Genomic DNA, 21,717 nt, shown 5'->3' on the forward strand with positions numbered 1-21,717 from the left:
GTCCAGGCAGTTCCTCTGAGATCCCAAGGTGGATTACAGGAGCAGATATGCAAGCAACATGTGCACAATTATTTAACACATGCTGACACCTAAATGTAGCCAAGGATGCAAACACAAGAGTTTAACACATTAAAGTCATGTTTAGCAAGTCTGCAGTGGAGATGGGAACAGAGCGGTCTCTCTCTGCCTCTTTTACACACACACTGCTATTGGGAATAAATAGCTGCATTGTCTTAGTGGCCCCATAATGTGCTGAAGACTTAACGCTTATGTAAGAGTCTAACAATTTGACATTATATGAGATGGAAAGAAATGGCAAAGTGAGAAAGAGAAGATTAGAACAAAATATTGAGGCCACAGGGAACAAATGATATAACTGATCATACTAAAAAAAGAAAGAAGAACAAGCTAATAAATGAGGTGTGGCTAAACTGCAGTGGTTTCAACACTGAAATGTGAGACTGGTGAGCAATGCAAAGAAAGAATGAAGAGGCTGTACTGTGATATTACTGTATTGTGTTCTGAACGAGCCATGTGGTAATCACGGGAAATAGGCTGTAGAAACTGTGCCCTATGAGTGGCCCAATTTTATAGCAACACTTTATAAGAATAATGATGTATAAGACATCTCTGAGCGTTTACTTAATAGTTATACCACAGCACTGTTGAATTTCCAAATCTGATTGGTCAGAAGGTGTTAATTCAAATTATATGTTTATATTAATCTGGTCATTCTGATTCATTATTGTTATTATATGGCAGACAAAAAATAAACAGATTAATAAAAGCGATGATATTTTACAAAGAAGAACATACAATTATTGATATGGCGAAGTTTTTTGTAAGGAGACGTTTATATAAAATTTCAGGAAGGAGGCTCCAGTGTCAGCACTTTGTAAAAGGCAGAGTAACAGCAAAGTTTCATGGAAATTCCACAACATAAAATGTAGCTATACACAGATAAAAAGCATGACGTGGTTTCTTTAATAAATCCTAAATTTATTAATAAGTAAATAAATAAATTCCTATTTAGAAATTAAAGGAATTAAATGAATAAAACACTTCAGGATGCGCTGTTAAAGGAAAATAATCAACTTTGGCGTCAAGCATCACAGCACCACATCATTGATTATTTTTCTATAACAGTGTGCCTCGTTGTGTTTTATTACTGAACCAATCAAGAACACTTTTTCTTCATAAGCAACTAATAATAAACAGTGAGGTCTGCGGATGATGCTAGATTTATTAAAGTTGAGTCAGTCCTTTTTCGTATCAATCGAGTGAGACAGTGGGTATGTTTACAATAACATTTACATAAACTCTGATTGGTTGACTATTTTATAAAGTATTTTCAATGCATGTGTGATGTGAATGTGAGTGTCTTGGCCTGGCCTGCTACCAAGCTGGAAGAGTTCATGATAGGATCAGGTTTTCCTCCAGTCCCGATCCAGTCTAAACATGTTATACAGAAACATCATCAACTGGTAATCAAAATGAGCAGGTGTGGATGCAATGTACCTCAATCTAATAAAGAACTGGCTAGCAGTATGGGATTGTGGGATTGCTGTGTGATGATTTAGGATATGTACTCAGGGTCTTACACTCAATCAGGTAACAAAGAAGACCTGAATGAATTTTATCACCTCCAATATCACCAACAGACTGATTGGGATCAAGTTCTTTATAAATGATTTACAAATATTTTAACTTTTTTAAACTTTAAATTTTAAACATTTAAATTTTTTTTAAAATTTCATTTATATCTTTACAAATTAACTTATTCATAATTAGTTCCTCATAAAGTAAACACTGTTCATGATTAGTTAGTTATAAATTAAAAACTCTTATACATGTCTTATAAACTATAATTATTATAACGTGTTACGAGAACACCATATACAGCTTCACAGTCGTGTCCTTCTTTATAGATATTAGAAAAGAGGTGTTCCCAAAAAACAAGTTCTATTATTAAAACACTGAAGCATCCACCCTTCTTTTCTGACAACCTCGACAGGCTTCAGCTCAAAAACATGACATCATCTCGTGGCTACCATAACCACCCAAAACACATGAGACAAAAGGTGTACAAACTTTAATCCAGTGTCTCTAACTTGCTTTGATACTTTACAAAACGAATTCAAACCAGTTTGAAAACTCAATAGGTGAAGGCTGTATTTATCAGATAATGTTAGAAACGCCCAACAGTACAATAATTGTTGATGACATTAAGAAACATCATTAAGTTTTGCTGGCATTACAGGCCAAAACATTAGGACTGCTTTCCTTTTTTTTGGTCTAACGGTGAACTTGTGGTGTTCGTGAGGAATAGCAGGCATTACTCAATATAGAAGTTTACATAAAAAAATCCAAATAAACTGCACAATATGGAATACCTGTACAATTACATACCTATAATATAACATTAAGCTGTACTATTTTTATTAATAACGCAATGATAAGACATTGCTAATGCCTTGGTTTTGAGTTTGCTTCTTTCTTGTTTAGACAGTTTGTAGATCACTTGACTATGTCTGCCCTGGTTATTTTCAATAAACCTGCAAATGCATCCAAACCTGCCTGTCTCGTGACAAAAAAATACTATGTGCGTGACGTAAGCGCTAATAAACAGACAACACAAAATAACAGCAATCTCAGTATTTTGTAATATTTCATGATTAATGATCAAAGCAAAGCAGGCTGCAATACTACAGCATCTTTCTACAGTTACCTGATAAAACATCTCATGGCATTTAAACAGTATTTTTACTAGAGAGCACGAGGGTGGGCAACCTGAGGTACACCCAGCGGTATTCATGAGTGTGAAACAGTGAAGTAAGCATGCAGAGGAACTGTCATGTGTGAGAGCTCTTCAGTTCTGCAAGCAGTTCCGAGACGTGTACGCTTCCTTCCCCATCGCTCGTCAGGGTGTACACTTTGCTCACGAGTCAAGGTGCAATTCACGGCACCTTGCACTCGTTTTTTAATGAGTTAAAAATGATAATGCTGATACTACACTGCAAAAAATGACATCTTAGCAAGTGGAAAAACCTTGAATATAGTCAGATTTAGCTAGTATTTTCTTTTATAAGATTACAATAATCCAAATCTAATATTATTTAGCCTATTTCTAGCCATTTTTGTACTAATTCCAAACTGGAAATAATCTTGTTCTTTTGGCAGATAATTTTTAGCCTTTATTTCTAGAAATAAGCAAAATTATCTGCCAATAGAATATGACAATTTAAAGCTTGAAATGAGTCAAAAAATATCTAAAAATAGGTTTAATAATTTAATATTTGGTTTATTGCCATCTTATAATAGGAAATACTGAATAACTTTTCACTTGCTAAGATGACTTTTTTTCAGTGTAATAATGCTAATACTGCTCTGCGCTCAGGTTGGCCACCCTCATGCTTTATATATAAAAAACACATTTTAAATGCCATAACATCTTAACATCTTAAATATAAAACTCAGCATGAGGAGTTCATTGCTAGCACGACAGCAACCAACATAAAAAGAGCTAAAAAATGTTGCACGATGCCCCTGATAGATTAACAAAGTTACTCATTTCTGTATCAGTATCAGTAGCAAGGAATACTCAACATGTATTCATACTCGGTCTGAAAAAAAATGGTATTAGTGCATCCCTAATAATAAAAATAATATAAGTTATAACAGACATGATTCAACAGGCCAGCTGGGTCTTATTCCAGAAAGTCATTGATGCCATGATTACTCACAGATGTTCTAAAATATTTTGACATTCTTCGATGTGACACAGACAATTCCTAAATTGAAGAAAAATATATTCTACACTGTGGGACAGATGGAAAAACACAGCCTTTAATGGAATGAAAACAGTGAAGTGGCTCCATGACAGAGCACTGCTGGCATGCAAAGAAAGAGGAACACCCAGGCAGTCTATTTCTTTGTGTCTATGCGTGATGAACATTAACTCATTTATCCCACAGTTTTGGTATGCTGTATGGTGAAGGATACATATTCTATCTCAGATACATTATTAATATGAATACCTTAGACCAGCATGACTACAGCCACATCAAAAGCTAAGGATCTTTTTTTTTTCCAGCTCTTGAGGCTGGTATGTCATTTGATTCCCAAACATATAACATCTCTAAACCTGCACATTATAATCTGACTGGTACATGTATCTCCAAAATAAAAATAAACTAGTACATGCTTCCTTTTTAACATTTAGTTTGGTCTGCAGCAGTGTGCTGCTGGCTGGCTGCCCTGCTGTCTTTCAGCTTTAGCTATTTTCGATTGCAATAGCTCACATCCTTACCAGGAAAAAACAGTCAGAGCACATTAACAGTTTTATTCCATTTACACTGGCTGACTATTAATCTCTGCATTGACTGTACAATCCTCTAAATGATTTAGCTCTAGCATATCTTGCTGATCTCCTGAAACAGTATAGCCCATCATAAGTACCTTACTCAGCTGAGACAGTTGGTTATACTTTGTCAGAGTGCTTAAGAAAGCCTGAAATGAATGTCAGTAAAACTTTCATAGTTGTTTGGAACAGTAGGAGAACTTTAGCTGTCCATCAGAAAAGGGAGGATGGGTAGTAACCAGTGCACATTCAAATAAAACAGCAGTATGCTTCTGAGATGAGGATATTGCTGTTTCTGCTGTAGCCTCATCTGAGGAAGACTGTTGCATAATCTAATGGAAACCACTTATGTGAAAAGCATGGATTTTTATGTTTTCTTGGAGCTTGATTAATGCAGAACTCTTCTCCAACTTGTCCTAACTTGGGCGACTTAATTTGAAAGTGTAGCAAGTCCCTGAATTCTGTATAAACAATTCTACTGCACTAACCTGAAAGAGAAAAGCAGCTCCAAATTACTAACTTATTAAACTATTTCAAAGATGGAGTGATAGAAATAAACACTATGTAGTCTCATTTAGTACATTCATTTATCTGTTCAGCAGCACAGAATATGAAAATGAAATGATGTAGCATCTGTCTCCACTACCTAGGCTATAAAATAGTTTTACTATTTGGAAGCTGCTTGCTTTAAACAGAACAAAGCTTCCACCTCGCTATAAGAAATACAGTTAACTGAATAGATTTGCCACAGCCAACACTTTCTCTAATAAGTGCATTTGAGAAGAGGGTTTGAGACATGCTGTCAGAGAAGTGAATGGTTTACACCCCTCCCCACCCCAATACATTCACACGCCTCTACTGGCCAATCACAATGGAGGTGGACAAGCAGTTTGGACACTTTGGTTTCAGAGAGTAACTTTTTTTTTGCACTATCATGCACTATCCCATCCCAAATTGCTTTTCTGAAGGCATCAGAAGCCTGTTCTGATGGGAGTATATATGGTCCTTTAATCCCAAAGATCACTGGCAAATAGATCCAAAGGTAAAGAAAGGTCCACATGTCACTGTCAACTACCAGGTTATTAGTTAACTGGTTATTATAGTAAAATTGAAACTGTTTGCCTTGTCATCTGATAAAATAAAGCACTTCTTGGTAGTGCACTCAAACATTTGATCCATATACCGTATACACTCACTGTCCACTTTAATAGGAACACCTGTACATCTGCTCATTTTTACGGTTATACAATCAACCAATCAGGTGGCAGCAGCACAATGCAAAAAATGATGCAGATACAGGTCAAGAGCTTGAGTTAATGTACACATTAAACATCAGAATGGGGAAAAAGTGTGATCTCTGTGACTTTAACTGTGGCATGGTCGTTGGTGACAAAGACTATTCCATACTCATAAACTCAAAATAACAGCATCGAAAACCAGAAAAACACAGTAAATGCGTAAAATAGAACCTGGAAGACAAAACAAGGAGCAAAAAAGGCTATTGACTGCAGCAATTATACACACATAAGTTACTTTGCAAAATACAAGGAGATACACAGAGAATTTACTTACCCTTAAGATACCCTGAATTAAACAGCAATAAGTGCCATGTTATTTTGAACGCTAAAGCTAAAGACATTGCAAACAAAAATGCAGATGCTGTATTAACTGGATTAGCTTTTGACACAGTCGGGAGAGAGTCAATTACTAAATGAATCCCATTATTCATAATGAAGGCTGTGTGTGCTGAGCTCATATGCTCTGTTTGTGGCTGGCTTTGATTGTGGAAGACTTGTGTATGTGTATGCTTTACATGGTATGCAGTTTCTATTGAACTTTTCCAAGCATAATATATAGCTCACTGTATAATATAGCTTATTCAAGCATATTTTAAGCTGAAGGTTTAGCTGAAGGCTTTGTTGCCCCATTGGATGTAAATAGAAACATGCTAGAAATACTGAATATTAAACTGAAAGCTCAGTAAGCTCTTTATCCTTGACAGGGTCATGGTAGATCCTTAGTCTATTCTGGGAACATAGGGTACGCGGCAGGAATACACCCAGGATGGGAGGCCAGTCCATCGCAGGGCATCACACACACTTTCAAGCCTCTGGGAAATTTAGAGTACTCAGTCAAACTAATGTTTTTTTTGAGGTAGGAGGAAACTGGAGAACCCAGATGAAACCCAAATGAACACAGGACCCTGGACCCCGGAGCTGTGAGGAAGCAACGCTACCTGCTGCACCACCATGCCACCCTGAAGAATACATTCTGTTCTAAACAATAATAATGTTGATGTTAATCATTTTATCGATTTGCAAAAATTGCTTATCGTTCCAGCCCTTAAAAGGATAAAACAGTAAAGGGCATGATCAAGGATATAATCAAGGAGTACTGACAAAATTGGATGCAAGTGGCTGGATGTGGAATGTGTATCTTACCATCGAGTGGCCGAGGATGAAGATGGGCAGGTTGGGGTAGCGCGTTCTTATCAGGTCGATGTGCTGCAGACTGTCTCTGATGTAGATCTGAAAGTTTTTAATATTCATCCTCTCCCCTTCACTCTGCCCATGGCCCACTTCGAGAACACAAGAAAGAGAGAATGTTAATCAAAAATTTATTAGGGGAATTAAATGAAATTAAGAGGATGAAAAAATAATCTCTTGGCTGTGACAAACACCCACACATTAATAATATAACTGAGAATAAGTAAAGGAACAGACGCTGAAATGAACAAAGGAAGAGAAGAAAAGAGGGTGGAAGTGTAAGAGAGGGTGAAGTGAAACCCACTGAGAGGAAAATTGCTTGTCTAATGGAGCCTCCTATGATTTTCAATAGAGGTGTCTACACAGTTCGAGACCCGACACACTGTGTTCCAGTAATCACACACACGTGCACACACACACACACACACACACACACACACACACACACCAAGACATCTCTATCTTGGAACACGGTTTTGTTGTATGAATCATTAGTTACCATGGCACTCCAACATCAAGTGACATTTAAAATATTCTGGGCACGTACACTTGATATTTTCCCTTGATATGCTTCACCCCCTCTTTCCCTTTTCATCTTTCATCCTCCCTGCACTCCCTTGTTTTCTCCCTTGTCCTCTCAGTTTTATTGTCCTCTCTCCCCCTCTATCTTTCTAATCTTCTGACACTTCACATTGATTCATTTTTGTATAGCTGTGAATTTATGTTTGTGAGTGTGTGTGTATGAGTCTGTGTGTGCATGCATTGGCAGCATATCTCTATGCATGAGTCATGACAGGCACGTCAAGTGCAGAACAGCATATAATCAATCAAATGCAGCTGTGTGATTCGCTTCTCTTTCTTCAATACTCCGCCTGTTCAAGTTATTCACACTCATAACAGAGTTTAACTTCCATACACACTAACTGCAGAAAAATTAGGATTAAGCCTGCTGTTCCTGTTCTATAAATGTGTCCGTTGGATCATTTTTGGCTGCTTAGGATGTTACTCACCATGGTCATGGGCGAACACAAACAGGGAGTGTTGGGTCAGTGTCTGAGCGACGTCGGCGTACACACTGCAGTGCTCTCCAGCTCCATGTGCCACAAACACCAGCGCCCTGGCACACAGAAACATTCTATATTTAGTAATAGGCAACACTTTAGTTGTAAGCTGTAGAAGACGGACATAACCTTGTTACAAATGTGTAGCAGCATGGGGAAACTCTTCACATGGTGAAATTTTCTACTATATAGTCCTGAAAATTACAGGCTTTCCTGAACTGAAATATGTTAGTAAATGTTGAGTAAAGTTAAAGCATTTTAAAATCTAATTACCCCAAAAATTAAAAGGGAAAGAAAATTGCGTTTAATGTCATTCTGCTCCCGAGTCACACAACCAAAAAGCATTCATCCTATCATCAGATGCCACAGCCATCAGTGGCCAGGAGTCCAAGGGCCGAGGACTGGCATATACACTCTCCCCTGTCAATCACTGCACAACTAGTGAATTATGGGCATCTGTGAGCTCACGCATGCATAAGGAGGCAGATATTGTTTTCCTCTGAGTGTGTTACGCTGCTCTGTGATGCAGCATGAGCAGCAGTTGGAAAAGTTGTGGTTGACTGTCTTCACTTGTCTCAGAGGAAGAATGTGTTAACCTTCACCCTCACCAGTTGGTAGTTGTAGTATAATGTTGTATAACCTGACTGGTGGTGGGAAATGGCCAAGGCTAAATTAGGGAGAAAATGTGGAATAAAATTTAAATGAAATAAGATTCCATTCCAAATGCAGTGAAGCAGCATTGGGTACATTTCGACAGCTCAAAAGTATCTGAATCGTAGACGCTTATGTCAGTTTTGTTACAGCATATAGTCAATCATAGAGTGACATTCACTGTGTGAGAAAATCACACTTACCTAGCAAGGTTTTAGATATTTTGACTGTTAAACTGGCTCATTACCCAACATGATCTTTGCAGGAAGACAGTTTAGGTACGTTTAAAACCTAAATGAAAAACCTCCATGTTGTTTTGGCTAAATATGAAATTCCACAGAGTTAAGAACAAGTGACTGTGGAGACCTCAGAATATGATTTAAATAATTTTCAACTCATCAGTCCATTCATTGAGCCCTCCTGTCCTGGGTGGGATCATCCTGGAAGAGACCACTGGTGATCGGTCAGAAGAACTTTGTACTGATGTGCAGAGAGGCTTCCATCTAAGGGGACAAGTGAACTCAAACCATTGGCAGAAAAATAAAGAGATGCCTCCCACAACATAACAGAGCCATTGGGTTTTTCCTTCAATTTATCAACCATCTGTAGGTATTGTAAATGCATGCTACCTAGAGCATACTCGTCACAATGAGCAGGTGATGTAAGATGTCATAACGTTAAACACTATGGCAGATATTATGAATTATTAGTAATGGAAACATTACATTAATTACATTATATTCTAACCAGTATTTATACCATTCAGGGCAACACACAAGATCTGCCATCTGTTTATGATGTGTTTATGATGCACACTACCTTCATGCAAAATACTGTATATTAAATAATGCAACACAAATAATATGAGTCTGACTGAGTAACAGCTTAACGCAATGCAAGGCATATTCATACGCACACACTTTTGCTAATGCAATGCTCACACACAAATATTGGGGCCGGTGCAACAGACTGCTTAGTGATGGCGCATTAACTCAGAATCTAATGTTTTATGAGAGAAAAACATTTACTAATGTTTACTAACATTTACTCTCATGCAGACTAATTAAGTGGGTCGTCTCAGTCGTTATGATCTCCAGTTCTGATGCCTAATGGCATCCTGACAAAAAAAATTCTCTACCAAACATGGGTGCTTGTCCAGCCGTCTGTTCTGCATCAGATCTGGCGCTCACACACATTCTCACTCTTTCTCTCTCTTTCTTGCATACACAAACACACACACATTTTTGTTTTTCTTTCTGTTCTGTGCCCACTCTCTCTTTTCTACTCAGAAAGCTGGGACTTGCTTCTTTTATATATAGTTTAGGACTATCTTCTCAGAGGAATGGACACACACACACACACACACACACACACACAAATATAAACAGAGCACCCTCTGTCCTCGTTGCCCACTCTGGTTCATGGATTTCACCCTTCTGCAGAGACTCAGGCTTTCTAATCCGATTTTGACCTACAAAACTACACACACTCACACACACACACACACACACACAGTGCGTTTCTGTGTGAGTATGTTTGTTATTCTCACATGTGCATTACAGACAGTCTGTGATTTCTATGTGAATTCTGTGCATTCTGTGTTTTGTTTGTTAAAGGTCCAGTCTGTAATATTTATAACTGATTATAGATCTGTAATAAGCATATAGTTTTTTTATGGATACATGATTTGACATTGTATGATATATATACAATGCTATACAATGAATCTCACCAGTCGAAGTGTGCGTGGGATTGGTTGTCTATTATTATGCAAAAAATAACAAAAATGTTATTTTAAAATGTCTACCGAAGCAAGAGGAAATTTACAGCTATGTTTTTCGTTCATTTAAAGTAAGACTAGACTTTATCAAACATAACTGGAAATGTAACTATTTTGTTGGATCCTGTAGTAAGTCCTGTGACTTCAACTTACTAGGGTCTTCATGCCAATAGCCTAAATGTGAAACTTTGCTTTTTGATGACAAATATTCTAAACATGGGTAATACGTTTATTTATACAAGACCAAAGGATATGTCTAACTGTAAAAATAGTGTGCCACTCACTCATTCTTAATCTGATTTTGCATGTCATATTTACTTTGCTCTACAAATGAAATAATTGAAGCCTGTGTAAGGTGGACGTGATAGACACCTGGCCATTAAGTGGTAATTTTCAAATATAATCAAATATATGTTAGATTTAGTAGTAATAAATGGTAATTGCACAAAATGGGCTAGTTACACTTTGGAACTTGTAGCTACAAGACAATTTAGTACTAACAAAAAAAAACTAGTACTAGTTATTCATTTGAATATTCATTTGAAACATTTCACGTCTTGTTTACATAAGTGCCATGGCTTTGCAACACTATAATCCAGGCTTCCGCTTTGTAAAACTTTTTTTAAGTGCACTGTGATTGGCTGTTATTACAGAGAAGGATCCCTCAGCCAATCAAAATGATACTAGCCAATCGCAGACATCTGTGAACTTCCTCTAAATGCTTGTTAAGCTGCCCTATGTCATGAACAGTAGCAGGAAAAAAGTTTGAAAAGAAGTTCTGGTGTGTGTTAGCATTTATCTTCCCAGATTGTGTAACCGTCGTACATTAGAGGGGAATGGATGGGAATTGGCAATGACTATACTGTGGGAAAATGAGGTAAAAACTAATTTCTTTGGGTAAACGAAATGTCAGTGAACATGCTGTGCTGTGCAAATTGACTTAATTGCTTAGCAATTTTGAAAATCATTGCTTGCTTCCACATTTTCTGCCTGTCGTAAACATCTATGTGTGAGAATACATGGGTGTTTACAGCATTTCACGTTTTTCAGTTGGAAATAAAGAACATGTTAAGTATTGCAGATGGCAATCTACATCCCTTAGGGGGATACTGCAGAGACACACACAAACACACACACACACACACACACACACACACCCACACACACTACAGTTGAGTAGAAACTATTCACACTTATAAATGGCTGCGGTCTGAGAATAGCATCTTCTCACAAAGACCCTCTTCATTAGGTTTAAGGATGGAGGAGAGAGGAAGAGAGGGAGAGGGACAGAGAGAAGGATGAAAAAAGCAAGATAATGAGGGAAAGTAGGACAGAGTTCAGAGCTAATGAAGCTGGATTAACATTCCATCTCTCTCTCTCTCTCTCTCTCTCTCTCTCTCTCTCTCTACATCTCTCTCAGTGAAACACATTCACTCCACTTTTTTTTGCTGTTCCCAATCTAATTAAGAAGTAACTGAAGATTTCTTCTTAAACACCACACCACAGAGCACAAAAATATCCTTTACCTCATTTATGTGTGTGTATTTATGTAATGATACATCTCCCATATTTAGGTTGCTGTATAATTATTATACATGCATATTAATTATAAGGACAAACTCAAGTGCAAAGTAAGACATCATTATTTTTTAGACTTGAGTCTCTTGTTTTTGTGCCATTTCACGAGTTCATTGTCAGACGTATCTATCGAACAATCTGTCAATCATTAGTGATGTAAACCAGTCTAACAGCATTTCTTCTGTCTGTTAAACTTTTACCCATATCCGTCCTCTTTGGCCTCACGTGACATCGTTAGGACTGGACACTAAAGTTTTTCACACTGACAATTATAAGAGCAGGATCAGGTGTCAAAGCACTTAAGGGGGGAAATGGAACATTGAAACAGGTTGAGTCTGAATTGCTCATAATTTCATATCCTTTTCATGAGGAACTGGAATTTAAATCAAAATTAGTATGAAATCTAAGTGTAGCAGGTGAGAGAATATATGCATGTGTATGTGTGTGTGTATGTGTGTGTGTATTTGTTTGAGGAGTTACTGGAACTATCAGTTCAACATATCCAGTTTCAATGACCCAAATAGTTGTTTTCAACATCCCATGCCATCAAGACATAAATAAAATCTTAATGAGTTTTTGAAACTTTAAAGCTTTAATGTACTTTTCTCCCCAAAATAACACTTTGACACTGCCATACAACTAAAAGCTGTTAAATCTTTCAACTGTTCCAGACTTTATTTTTAAGTCTATGTGTTTTATTATGATTTCATTTGAATTTTAATTGTATTTTTATATGAAGGCAACAACCATCTGTTTCTTTTTGTTGAAAGTACTTTAGCTTTCAATATGTTGATGTCTGAAAAGAGATTTTATGCGTTTATATTTTGTATTTTAAATAATTTTTGAGTGGAAATTTGTCATTTTTATTTTATATATTTTTCTTCTTATAGGGTGTCAATTTGGGGTGTATCATTTGTTTCAGTTCTGAATATTAAGAAAAAACAACAATGACAGGGGTTCCTGTTCCACCTTCTGGTTCATTATACACAGATCAGTCATAAGTTAATTTCTAGCACTCATAGCAGGCAGAGCCCTACGACTCCAGACCAACAATGGAACCCAGCATGGACACACACACATACACACACACACCCTTCTGTCCTAGAAAAAGGCACCGCTGACCTCTAGCAGCAATGACCTTATGCTCAGGCTCCACTTTCAAACAAACACCCCTACAACCGGTTATACCATTTTTCTTATCTCTTGTCACTGTCTCAAGCTTGACTCCTGCATTACATATGCATTATTTGTAAAGAGAAAATATGTAGTATATATATATATATACAGAGAACTTTTGGTGAAATAGTTAAAAATAGTTTTTTAAAAAAAATTTGCCGTGAAACTAGCTTAGTCTGATCCTCTAAATCATTTTTTTTCCCCCAAATGGCAACGTTCAACTGTGTTGACCTAATTTTCTTTCTCATGGCACTGTATCTGTGGATGTAACGTCTTCCTGGATCACTGTCTGTACTTGATGATTTGACCTAAAAGCAGCTTAATTTTTAATGAAATACTTTAGTGGGACTTGAACACAGTCACTTCGTTCATCACTCATGTTTAAGGTTTAAGAGATTTGATCTGTTGGCTGAAGGTATGAAAGAACCTGTTTTGTGTGTGTTTCTGTGCGTTTACATTTGAACATATCTGCAGTGGCATAAACACTGAAAATCCTAGCAAGCAGAGACAGAAATCTGAATTTTACCACAAAAACCTGATTTTAGTGGATGGGATGGCTCAATGCTAACAGCTAACAATGCTAACTAATTTTAAAGTGCAATCTGCAGAAATGGTTGGATTTATAAGCAACCAGCTGAGTGTATAAGCTTACTTTATACACTGTTACATAATGAACACAGTGGATGTCTGATCTACAGTCCAGTCCATGTCAGATGTTGCACATGATAAATAAGTATATATCATATAAGTATGCAGACTTCGGTCAAATAAAAGTCTTTACATTTTTATTACTGACATGAAAGGAAAACATTAAGCAAATTAATAAACTTGGCTGCAGAAACAGCAACTTAAAGTAGCTCAATACATAAGACAAATTTTGCCTGTGCTTGTTTATTAATATAGAAATGCAAAATACTAACCTTTTTTTTTTCTATTGACTGACAAGTTTCTCCTAGATAAAATCAAGCAAAGCAAAATTTACTGCAAATGTGCATCTTTCACATGCCACATCCTGGACGAATATTTTTTCATTTTTGGTCTGATCGCTAATGTAGTGCAGTTGTATATTCTGGCACCTCTGTATGTGTATGTATGATGGAAATGAAACAGGTTTAATTGTGATTTTTACAGAAATAATAATGGAAACTGGATCTACAGTCCAGTTCTACAATCCTCTGAGCTGTGTGATTAATCCACATGTGTGTACTAATCTCTGCTCCTTTATCTCGCCTGTAGCCATGCAAGTGGATTTGAACTTGAGACTGAGAGGATGAAGTTTTTCCAAAACAAACACATTTTAGCTGGATTATCGCTTTGTTCTATGGTTTATGCGGATACATATGTCCATGTGCACACAGCATATGCACACACACACACGGTCATCTCATGTGGTCTGCAGTGACACTGACCTATGGTCATTAGCATAAGTCATTACATTAGCTTGACACAGATGGGGTGAGGTGGTTACTAGGGTAACAGCACATCACCGGGGTTGTGCCACAGTGACAGGAGGCTGAATAGTTGCCGCGGAAACAGCAGGAAAGAGTTAGTGCAAGCATGAGACATGGCCACATTTACACACACACACACACACACACACATAAATCTCGTGCTATCTGTGGGAGCTCCAATTTAACCTGCAAGCACAATGTGGAGGTAATAATGAATTTATGGCAAAAAGTGTGACATATACACACACTTTGTGTCACACATACACGCCAACTCAAAATGTTGCTCAAGTGTGAGTGCATGTGCTCAAAAGGGGAAGTACTATAACAGTCTACAGGGACAGTAAAGCACTCACAAGTGACTCACACACACACCCACACACACACACACACTTTGAGTTGGAGTGTACGTGACATTCTTATTTAGAGAATAGTGATGAGTTTTATAGTGCTTACATTTAGAGATCTATGAGTTAATTCACTGTGTTTGTGTTTGATCTCATCCTCCCCCCCCACACACACAGCCTTGTATGACAGCAGTGGATAATTTTCACTTGAAATTTCTCATATGTGTGGGTTTTTTCAGTACTGAGATGAATGTGTATGTGTGTGTACATCTCATGCTTTGCAGAGGTGTCACAAGATGGTAGTGAAAAGCATATGGCTTTCAACACATCCTATTTTAAAGAGGAGTTCACTAAAGGGTCTAACAGCAAATTTACAATTTATATATATAGGTACAAACATGTTGTGTTATAAACATGTCCGTGTGAGATACCTGAAGATATATAAAGTATGAAGGAGCTCTAAATTTGGCTATGTAAGTAAATTATACAGAAAAGAAATAATCACTTTCCTTCTCCAGGCTTCGCTCATCCTCTAGAGAGGAGAATCACATGAGCACAATGCAGTGCTTTTCCATTCAGTTGGATTATTTTCAATCATACTGAGCATCGAAAACTGCCCTTGGGATATAATTTGGCAATGTTACAGGTTTGGCCTGGTTTTTAGTGAGTTGGAAACAGTCCATTCAATCTGGCAACCCTGAGTAAGCTATCTCAGATAATCAATGAGTTCTGGCACACACTTTCTGTTGGCTCGCACAGCACTGTAAAACAACAATGATGAACTCATCTGAATCTGGCTGAAAAAAAAAAAAAAGTCACAATCAACCTTGAACTCATCTCTCTACTGGAACAATATGGACCAGAAATGCTGTTAAACGTTTCTCCTTATGGTTAATGAGATATATTGTAAGATATAATAGTATATTACTGTACCACATACTATTTCAATATGTACATATCTGTACATAAAAATGCATAAAACTACAGTATATTTACTTTTATATATGTCGCACACCTTCCAGCCACTTAACAGGAACTCTTGTAACCCTGCTCATTCATGCAGTTATCTAATCAGCCAATCAAATGGCAGCAGCAGCAGCAGCACAGATGAAGATTATAAACTGCTCAACTGTCCAGTTTCGGTGAGCCTGTGCCCACTGTAGTCTTGGCTGACAGGAGTGGAATCCGATATTATCTTCTGCTCTTTTAGCTCATCTGCCTTAAGATCTGAGGTGTTGTGCATTTCTGAGATGCTTTTCTGCTCTCCACTGTTGTAATGCGTGGTTATTTTAATTACCACAACATTCCTGTCAGGTCGAACTAGCCTGGCCATTCTCCTCTGATCTCTCTCATCAACAAGGTATTTGCATAATAGAAATACACACCTAAGAGTCACGTATCTGTCTCTCAAAAAAAAAAAAAACAGGTTATGCATGAATGGACAGTATTTGTTCGGTCATTTTGCAGTTTAGGGCTGCCCCTTAGAGAAAAGTGTCACTGCAAATCAATACAAAGTTCTTGATGATGAAATATTTCTAACCTGATGGAAGTGGTCTCTTCCAGGTTGACACCACCCCCATCCACAGTGCACGAGGGCTCAGGGAATAGTTGTATGAGTATGAAAATAATGTTAATCATCAGACAATGTTCTTCATCACCATCATCAAGTGCACCAGTGTGCGTCGAGTTTTTTTTCTGTCTTGGCTTTATTCTTTGTTGGTAAGGTAGGCTTTTGCTTGGCCTGGTTGACTAGAGTATTGTTGATTTTAGTCTTGTTTTTTTGTGTTTCTGTAAATTGCTAATTAGCCTCTGGCTCCCCTAAGGTATGGATTGTGGGCAGTGCTTACTGTATATACACCACACACTGTAAAAATATATACAGTATATACATGCCATTCAAGGATATTCCCTCAGTTGGTGTTTTGATGATGGTGGTGGAGAGCACTGACTAATCTAACTTGTGTGTTTATATGTGACATATGGATACATTGTACACCACATACTCCTGTAGGCTACTACTACTAATAAACAGTAAAAAAAAAAAAAAAGCAGCAGCACACAGCACACCAATATTAATTTCCTGAATGTGTAACCTGGTAACCTGAGATAAGAGCTTTCAATTCTGACCCAGTTTCCGTCATAAAGCCCCACTATACTGTAGCCTCCCAACATCATGTTTCTGGCCACATCAGTATGGAAAGTTAGTCAATACGTTTAGTAAAAAATAGGGATGTTGGGCTGTGTATAGGGTTTGGATGAGGAGGATGTTAAGTTTTGATATTTTATGCTGAACTGGCAAACCTGCCTATAGGGTTCATTCAGAGCAACTACAATATACTTTGCTGTTTCTGTTTGTAATGATAGGGTACTATTTTGAATAGAATATACAATATAGTGCACTATTTTGGGAGTATTGCCATTTTGCAGCCATGTCTGACAATGTAATAGAGAATATCTTCTGCACAATGCACTGAAATAGATTAGGATTCAACTGATGCTCCCTAGCAGGTACAGAATACCCATAATGCACTTGGACACTAGTCAGGAATAGGGAGCAGGCCACCATTTTAGACACAGAGTATGTTCAAATTCATGAATGCAAAAAGTCAAATTGAGAATTTTAAGTGTTCTTTTCCCTGTTCCTCTGAGGAAACACTCCAAGGTTCTATGCAAAACCCTACAGCAGACTATTTCCCTACCAGGTACAAATAAAACTTCTTTAGGAAACAAAGAACCCTTCCTTAATTATGCAATGAACACCTGAGAAATCCTTTAAGAGTTTAAGCTACCACAGCTGACACTGACCTTCATCCACAAAAATAAAGGTACCAAACTGTACTTGTCCTTGTTGCTGGGGTGGTGCCACTAAGGGTGCATCTTTTGTAGTATGTAGCCAATCTTTTTACGTGGGAAAGTGCATGTGGTGTCGCTATTAGATTAAAGTAGTCCTTATTCATGTTTCCAGGTGAAAGATATACATAGCCTACTACAGGTACAAAAGATGCACCCTTGATGATGCCACCACAGCAACATAAAATACAGTTTGGTACCTTTATTTCTGAGAGTGCACTATTCTGCTGTCCTACTTAGTGCAGTAGTAGTCTATGATGGTGGTTTGGGACGTAGCCTACATTTCTCCCTGTCTCAGGAGTTTATAGGGAGCTAACGGGGAGGTGTTTTATATCACAACACTGTGAAGCGTGTCGCGTGCATCACTCACTTCGGCGCTCCTTCCGGTTCCCAGTAGCGGCAGAACAGGTGCAGTCCGTCAGCGTTGATGATGTGCGGTAGCTCGCTGTAGGGGACCCCCTGCGGAGTCCGGCCTGATCCCTCCGCTTCCGGCATGGCAGCGCCGAGCAGCGCGTCTGCAACAAACGCACCGAGCAGTGAGAGCAGGTCCGCGCCGTGCCAGCACGACAGCACCGCCATCAGCGCGCACACCGCCGCCACGTTCATCGCCTTATTCACGTGCATTCATTCATTCATTCATTCATTCATTCAGCAAGCGAATGGCCGAGTGTGTCGGCTTACAAGCAGCACGTGACGTCACAGTGTCACCTTCACACTCGCGCACGCACAAGCAAGCGCACATAACTGTATAGGCTACACATGCACGCCCGCGTGCGCGCACACGCAAACCTACAGTACACAGGTCTCACTGAAAGTCTATTGTCCGGACATAGAGCAGCTTCCTGTGGCTGGGAGAACATCTGCGGAACGCACAGAGTGCATGAACTCAGTGGCAGTGCAGTAAAAATAGCCTGACCGCGGTCCTGTCCGCTGACTCGGGACTAGTCTGACAACACAGACAGAGACACACACACAGCAGCCCAGCGCAGGAAACACTGCCGATCGACACTCCACATTAATTCTCCACCGCAAAATCTAAACAAACACCCGCAGTGCTGGTTCATTCCAGTGGGATTTATCTGGGACAACAAGTAATTCAACACTGACATTCTGCTTCAACTTTAAACACACACTAGTTCATGGATGACAGCTCAGAGGAATCAGTGCTGGCACCAGTGCTGGGAAAATTCTACACTGGAGATTTTTGTGTGTCTCTACTGATTTGTTTTTTCTTTTGCGCACATTTAATCCTTCCCAGAAATGATTATTAACGCAAAATTTAAAACGCCCTCTGACACACCAGGGAATGAATGCAGCCTAACAACTTCAGTCTAAAGCAGCTTCTATGATAATAATCTATAATAAAAACGAAAGAATAAAAATCATGGCTGAGAATTAGACACAGGAAATAAAAAACAAGGAGTCGGGCCACTTGACTCACCTGAATGAATCCAAGTAGACTAACAGCAGAGAATCCTGACGAGGCTGAGAGCCGGTGCGCTGCCTGAGCGGTAGTGTGCATGGAAAAGCACTGCGAGCTCCGAGCGCCCTACAGATGCTGCCTCTGGAGGGTGGAGGAAACACCAGTACAGCACTACAGCCACCCTCTCACACACACACCCCCACCCCCAAACACACACACACACACACACACACACACCCGTCTCTCTCTCTCTCTCTCTCTCTCTCTCTCTCACACACATACACCCGTCTCTCTCTCTCTCTCTCTCTCTCTCTCTCACACACACACACGTACACATACACATACACACGTCTCTCTCTCTCTTTCTCTCTCTCTCTCTCTCTCTCTCACACACACACACACCCGTCTCTCTCTCTCTCTCTCTCACACGCACACACACACATACACATACACACGTCTCTCTCTCTCTCTTTTTCTCTCTCTCTCTCACACACACACGTGTCTCTCTCTGTCTCTCTCTCTCTCTCTCACACACACACACGCACACACACACCTGTCTCCCTCTCTCTCTCTCTCTCTCTCTCTCACACACATACATACACACGTCTCTCTCTCTGTCTTTCTCTCTCTCTCTCTCTCTCACACACACACCCGTCTCTCTCTCTCTCTCTCACACATACATACACACGTCTCTCTCTCTGTCTTTCTCTCTCTCTCTCACACACACACACACACGTGTCTCTCTCTGTCTTTCTCTCTCATTCACACACACACACACACACACACACACACGCACACACACACCTGTCTCCCCCTCTCTCTCTCTCTCTCTCTCTCACACACACACACACACACACATCTCTCTCTCTCTCTCTCTCTCACACACACAAACACACACACACACACACACACCCATCACAGAAAACTTTGTTCTTGATGACACATGTTTTTTAATCCATTTAGGTGGAGTGTCCATACTAATCCCCGTGTTAGTTACTAATTCCTGTGTAAGTGACTAATCCCTTTGTAAATTGTTATTATAGAAAAGATAGAAAGGGTGCATTAATATAAACCTTGCAGCCGGCAATACTAGTAGTACCACTGTCACAGAAAATGAATCAACAGTTCTGACCATTCAGAATGGAGAACTCAGTTGTGCTGTGGTGTAATTAATTAACAGTGGTCATTTTTCTGTGAAGGACCGAGTGTCTTTGGGTTGGTGTTGATGGGTGTCACTTGACTTTGACTTTAAGGAGTCAAGACCAAAAAGCTTGCACTTGCAATGTAATATCTTTATGCAGAATTTTGTGGAACACCACTTCCTGTTAAAAGGTCACTAAAACTACATTTCATAAATGATATCCTCAGTTTCAGCTGACAATATACCCACCTTCTGTTTTCTTTTTATTATATAATAGATTGTATTCCAGTAGACAATAGTGTCTTTTTCATTTGAAGTATGTAATGTAGCACTGAAGGATTCACTACCTCATTTCGTGTATGCAAAATATACAGCATATATATATTGATAATAGAGTTGACATTGACATCAACTTTAACAAAATAAATAGCACAAGGGTGCTGCGACACCACCTAGTGGAACACAGTGCCAATACTATTTCACTTATTATGCCTATTTTTTATGCTGTGATAAATGATTGAAATAACTTAATGGGTTTGAGCATGATGTAGTTCAACTACAGGAAAAAGGTGGGTGTTTTAGTTGGTTCAAAATCAATGACATTTATAGCTAATTAATATCATCTGAAGGTATAAATGGGCTACATATCCAGCACAACAGCGTGGGGGCTATTGTATTACATATGTAGTGCTCAAATAAAAGATAAAGCAATTTTATTGTTAACGCTCCAATATAACAGATAGGCACAGTCTGGTCAGAAGAACATTTCTTTATTAATTTACACTTGACCTTTAGTTCAAATTGGTTGCAACTTGAATGTATTATACAGCTTTTTTGTTTTAATCGCATTTTTTTGTCCTCATTTTAGGGGTCCTGGCCATGCTAGGAACAATTTAAGGAGCAGTTTATAATGTTTAGAGTCCCTTGCTGAATGAGAGACAAATTGCAATTGCATTGAAAACACTAAAAAGCCTTCCCTTTACCCTTAATCGACCCGACCCCCTCTGTTAAAACTACATGCCATGTAAATTGCCGTTTGAGGAAAAGAAGTAGAGCTGAACAACTTGGTTCCAGCTGAAGGCGGAGCTAAAATCTGAGCCAAAAAATGTAAACAAAAGGATAAAACAAAGAAACCATGTAGATCCACTGCATGGCAATGTTGCAAATCACAATTTTAACAAGGTATCTTTTATTGCCATGATTATTCCAGTTGTAGAAACACTTTTAGCCCCCCGACCTGAAACCAGAATGTGTGGAGTCAGCTGGTTACAAGCTTTACCCACATGCTGCATATCTGGAAGTCGAAAACCTGTAATGTACAGATATATTAGTGTGCGTAAAAAACATAAACACTAAAATTATTAATCATTAATATCAGCCCCATACTTTTCCATAATGAGAACTGTTAGGAGACAA

The 21,717-nt window shown here is 38.6% G+C and overlaps 1 protein-coding gene across 2 annotated transcripts in view; it reads right to left on the bottom strand.

The window, feature by feature from the left end:
• mgll (monoglyceride lipase) overlaps positions 1-19,373 on the bottom strand; it is a 29,481-nt gene extending 10,108 nt beyond the window's left edge. Inside the window, exons 1-4 of one of the 2 annotated variants that reach the window (XM_026920256.3) lie at positions 19,179-19,373; positions 18,108-18,252; positions 7,857-7,963; positions 6,802-6,938 (exon numbers count right to left, since the gene is read on the bottom strand). In XM_026920256.3, the coding sequence (XP_026776057.1) occupies positions 6,802-6,938; positions 7,857-7,963; positions 18,108-18,232 (369 nt within the window). In that variant the 5' untranslated portion in view covers positions 18,233-18,252; positions 19,179-19,373. Of the gene's footprint in view, positions 1-6,801; positions 6,939-7,856; positions 7,964-18,107; positions 19,120-19,178 lie in introns of those variants that run through there. The other variant, XM_026920250.3, reaches the window with a different exon arrangement.
• Positions 19,374-21,717: the final 2,344 nt, after the last annotated feature.

This window comes from Pangasianodon hypophthalmus, chromosome 8, assembly GCF_027358585.1.
Source record: "Pangasianodon hypophthalmus isolate fPanHyp1 chromosome 8, fPanHyp1.pri, whole genome shotgun sequence".
NCBI lineage: Eukaryota > Metazoa > Chordata > Actinopteri > Siluriformes > Pangasiidae > Pangasianodon > Pangasianodon hypophthalmus.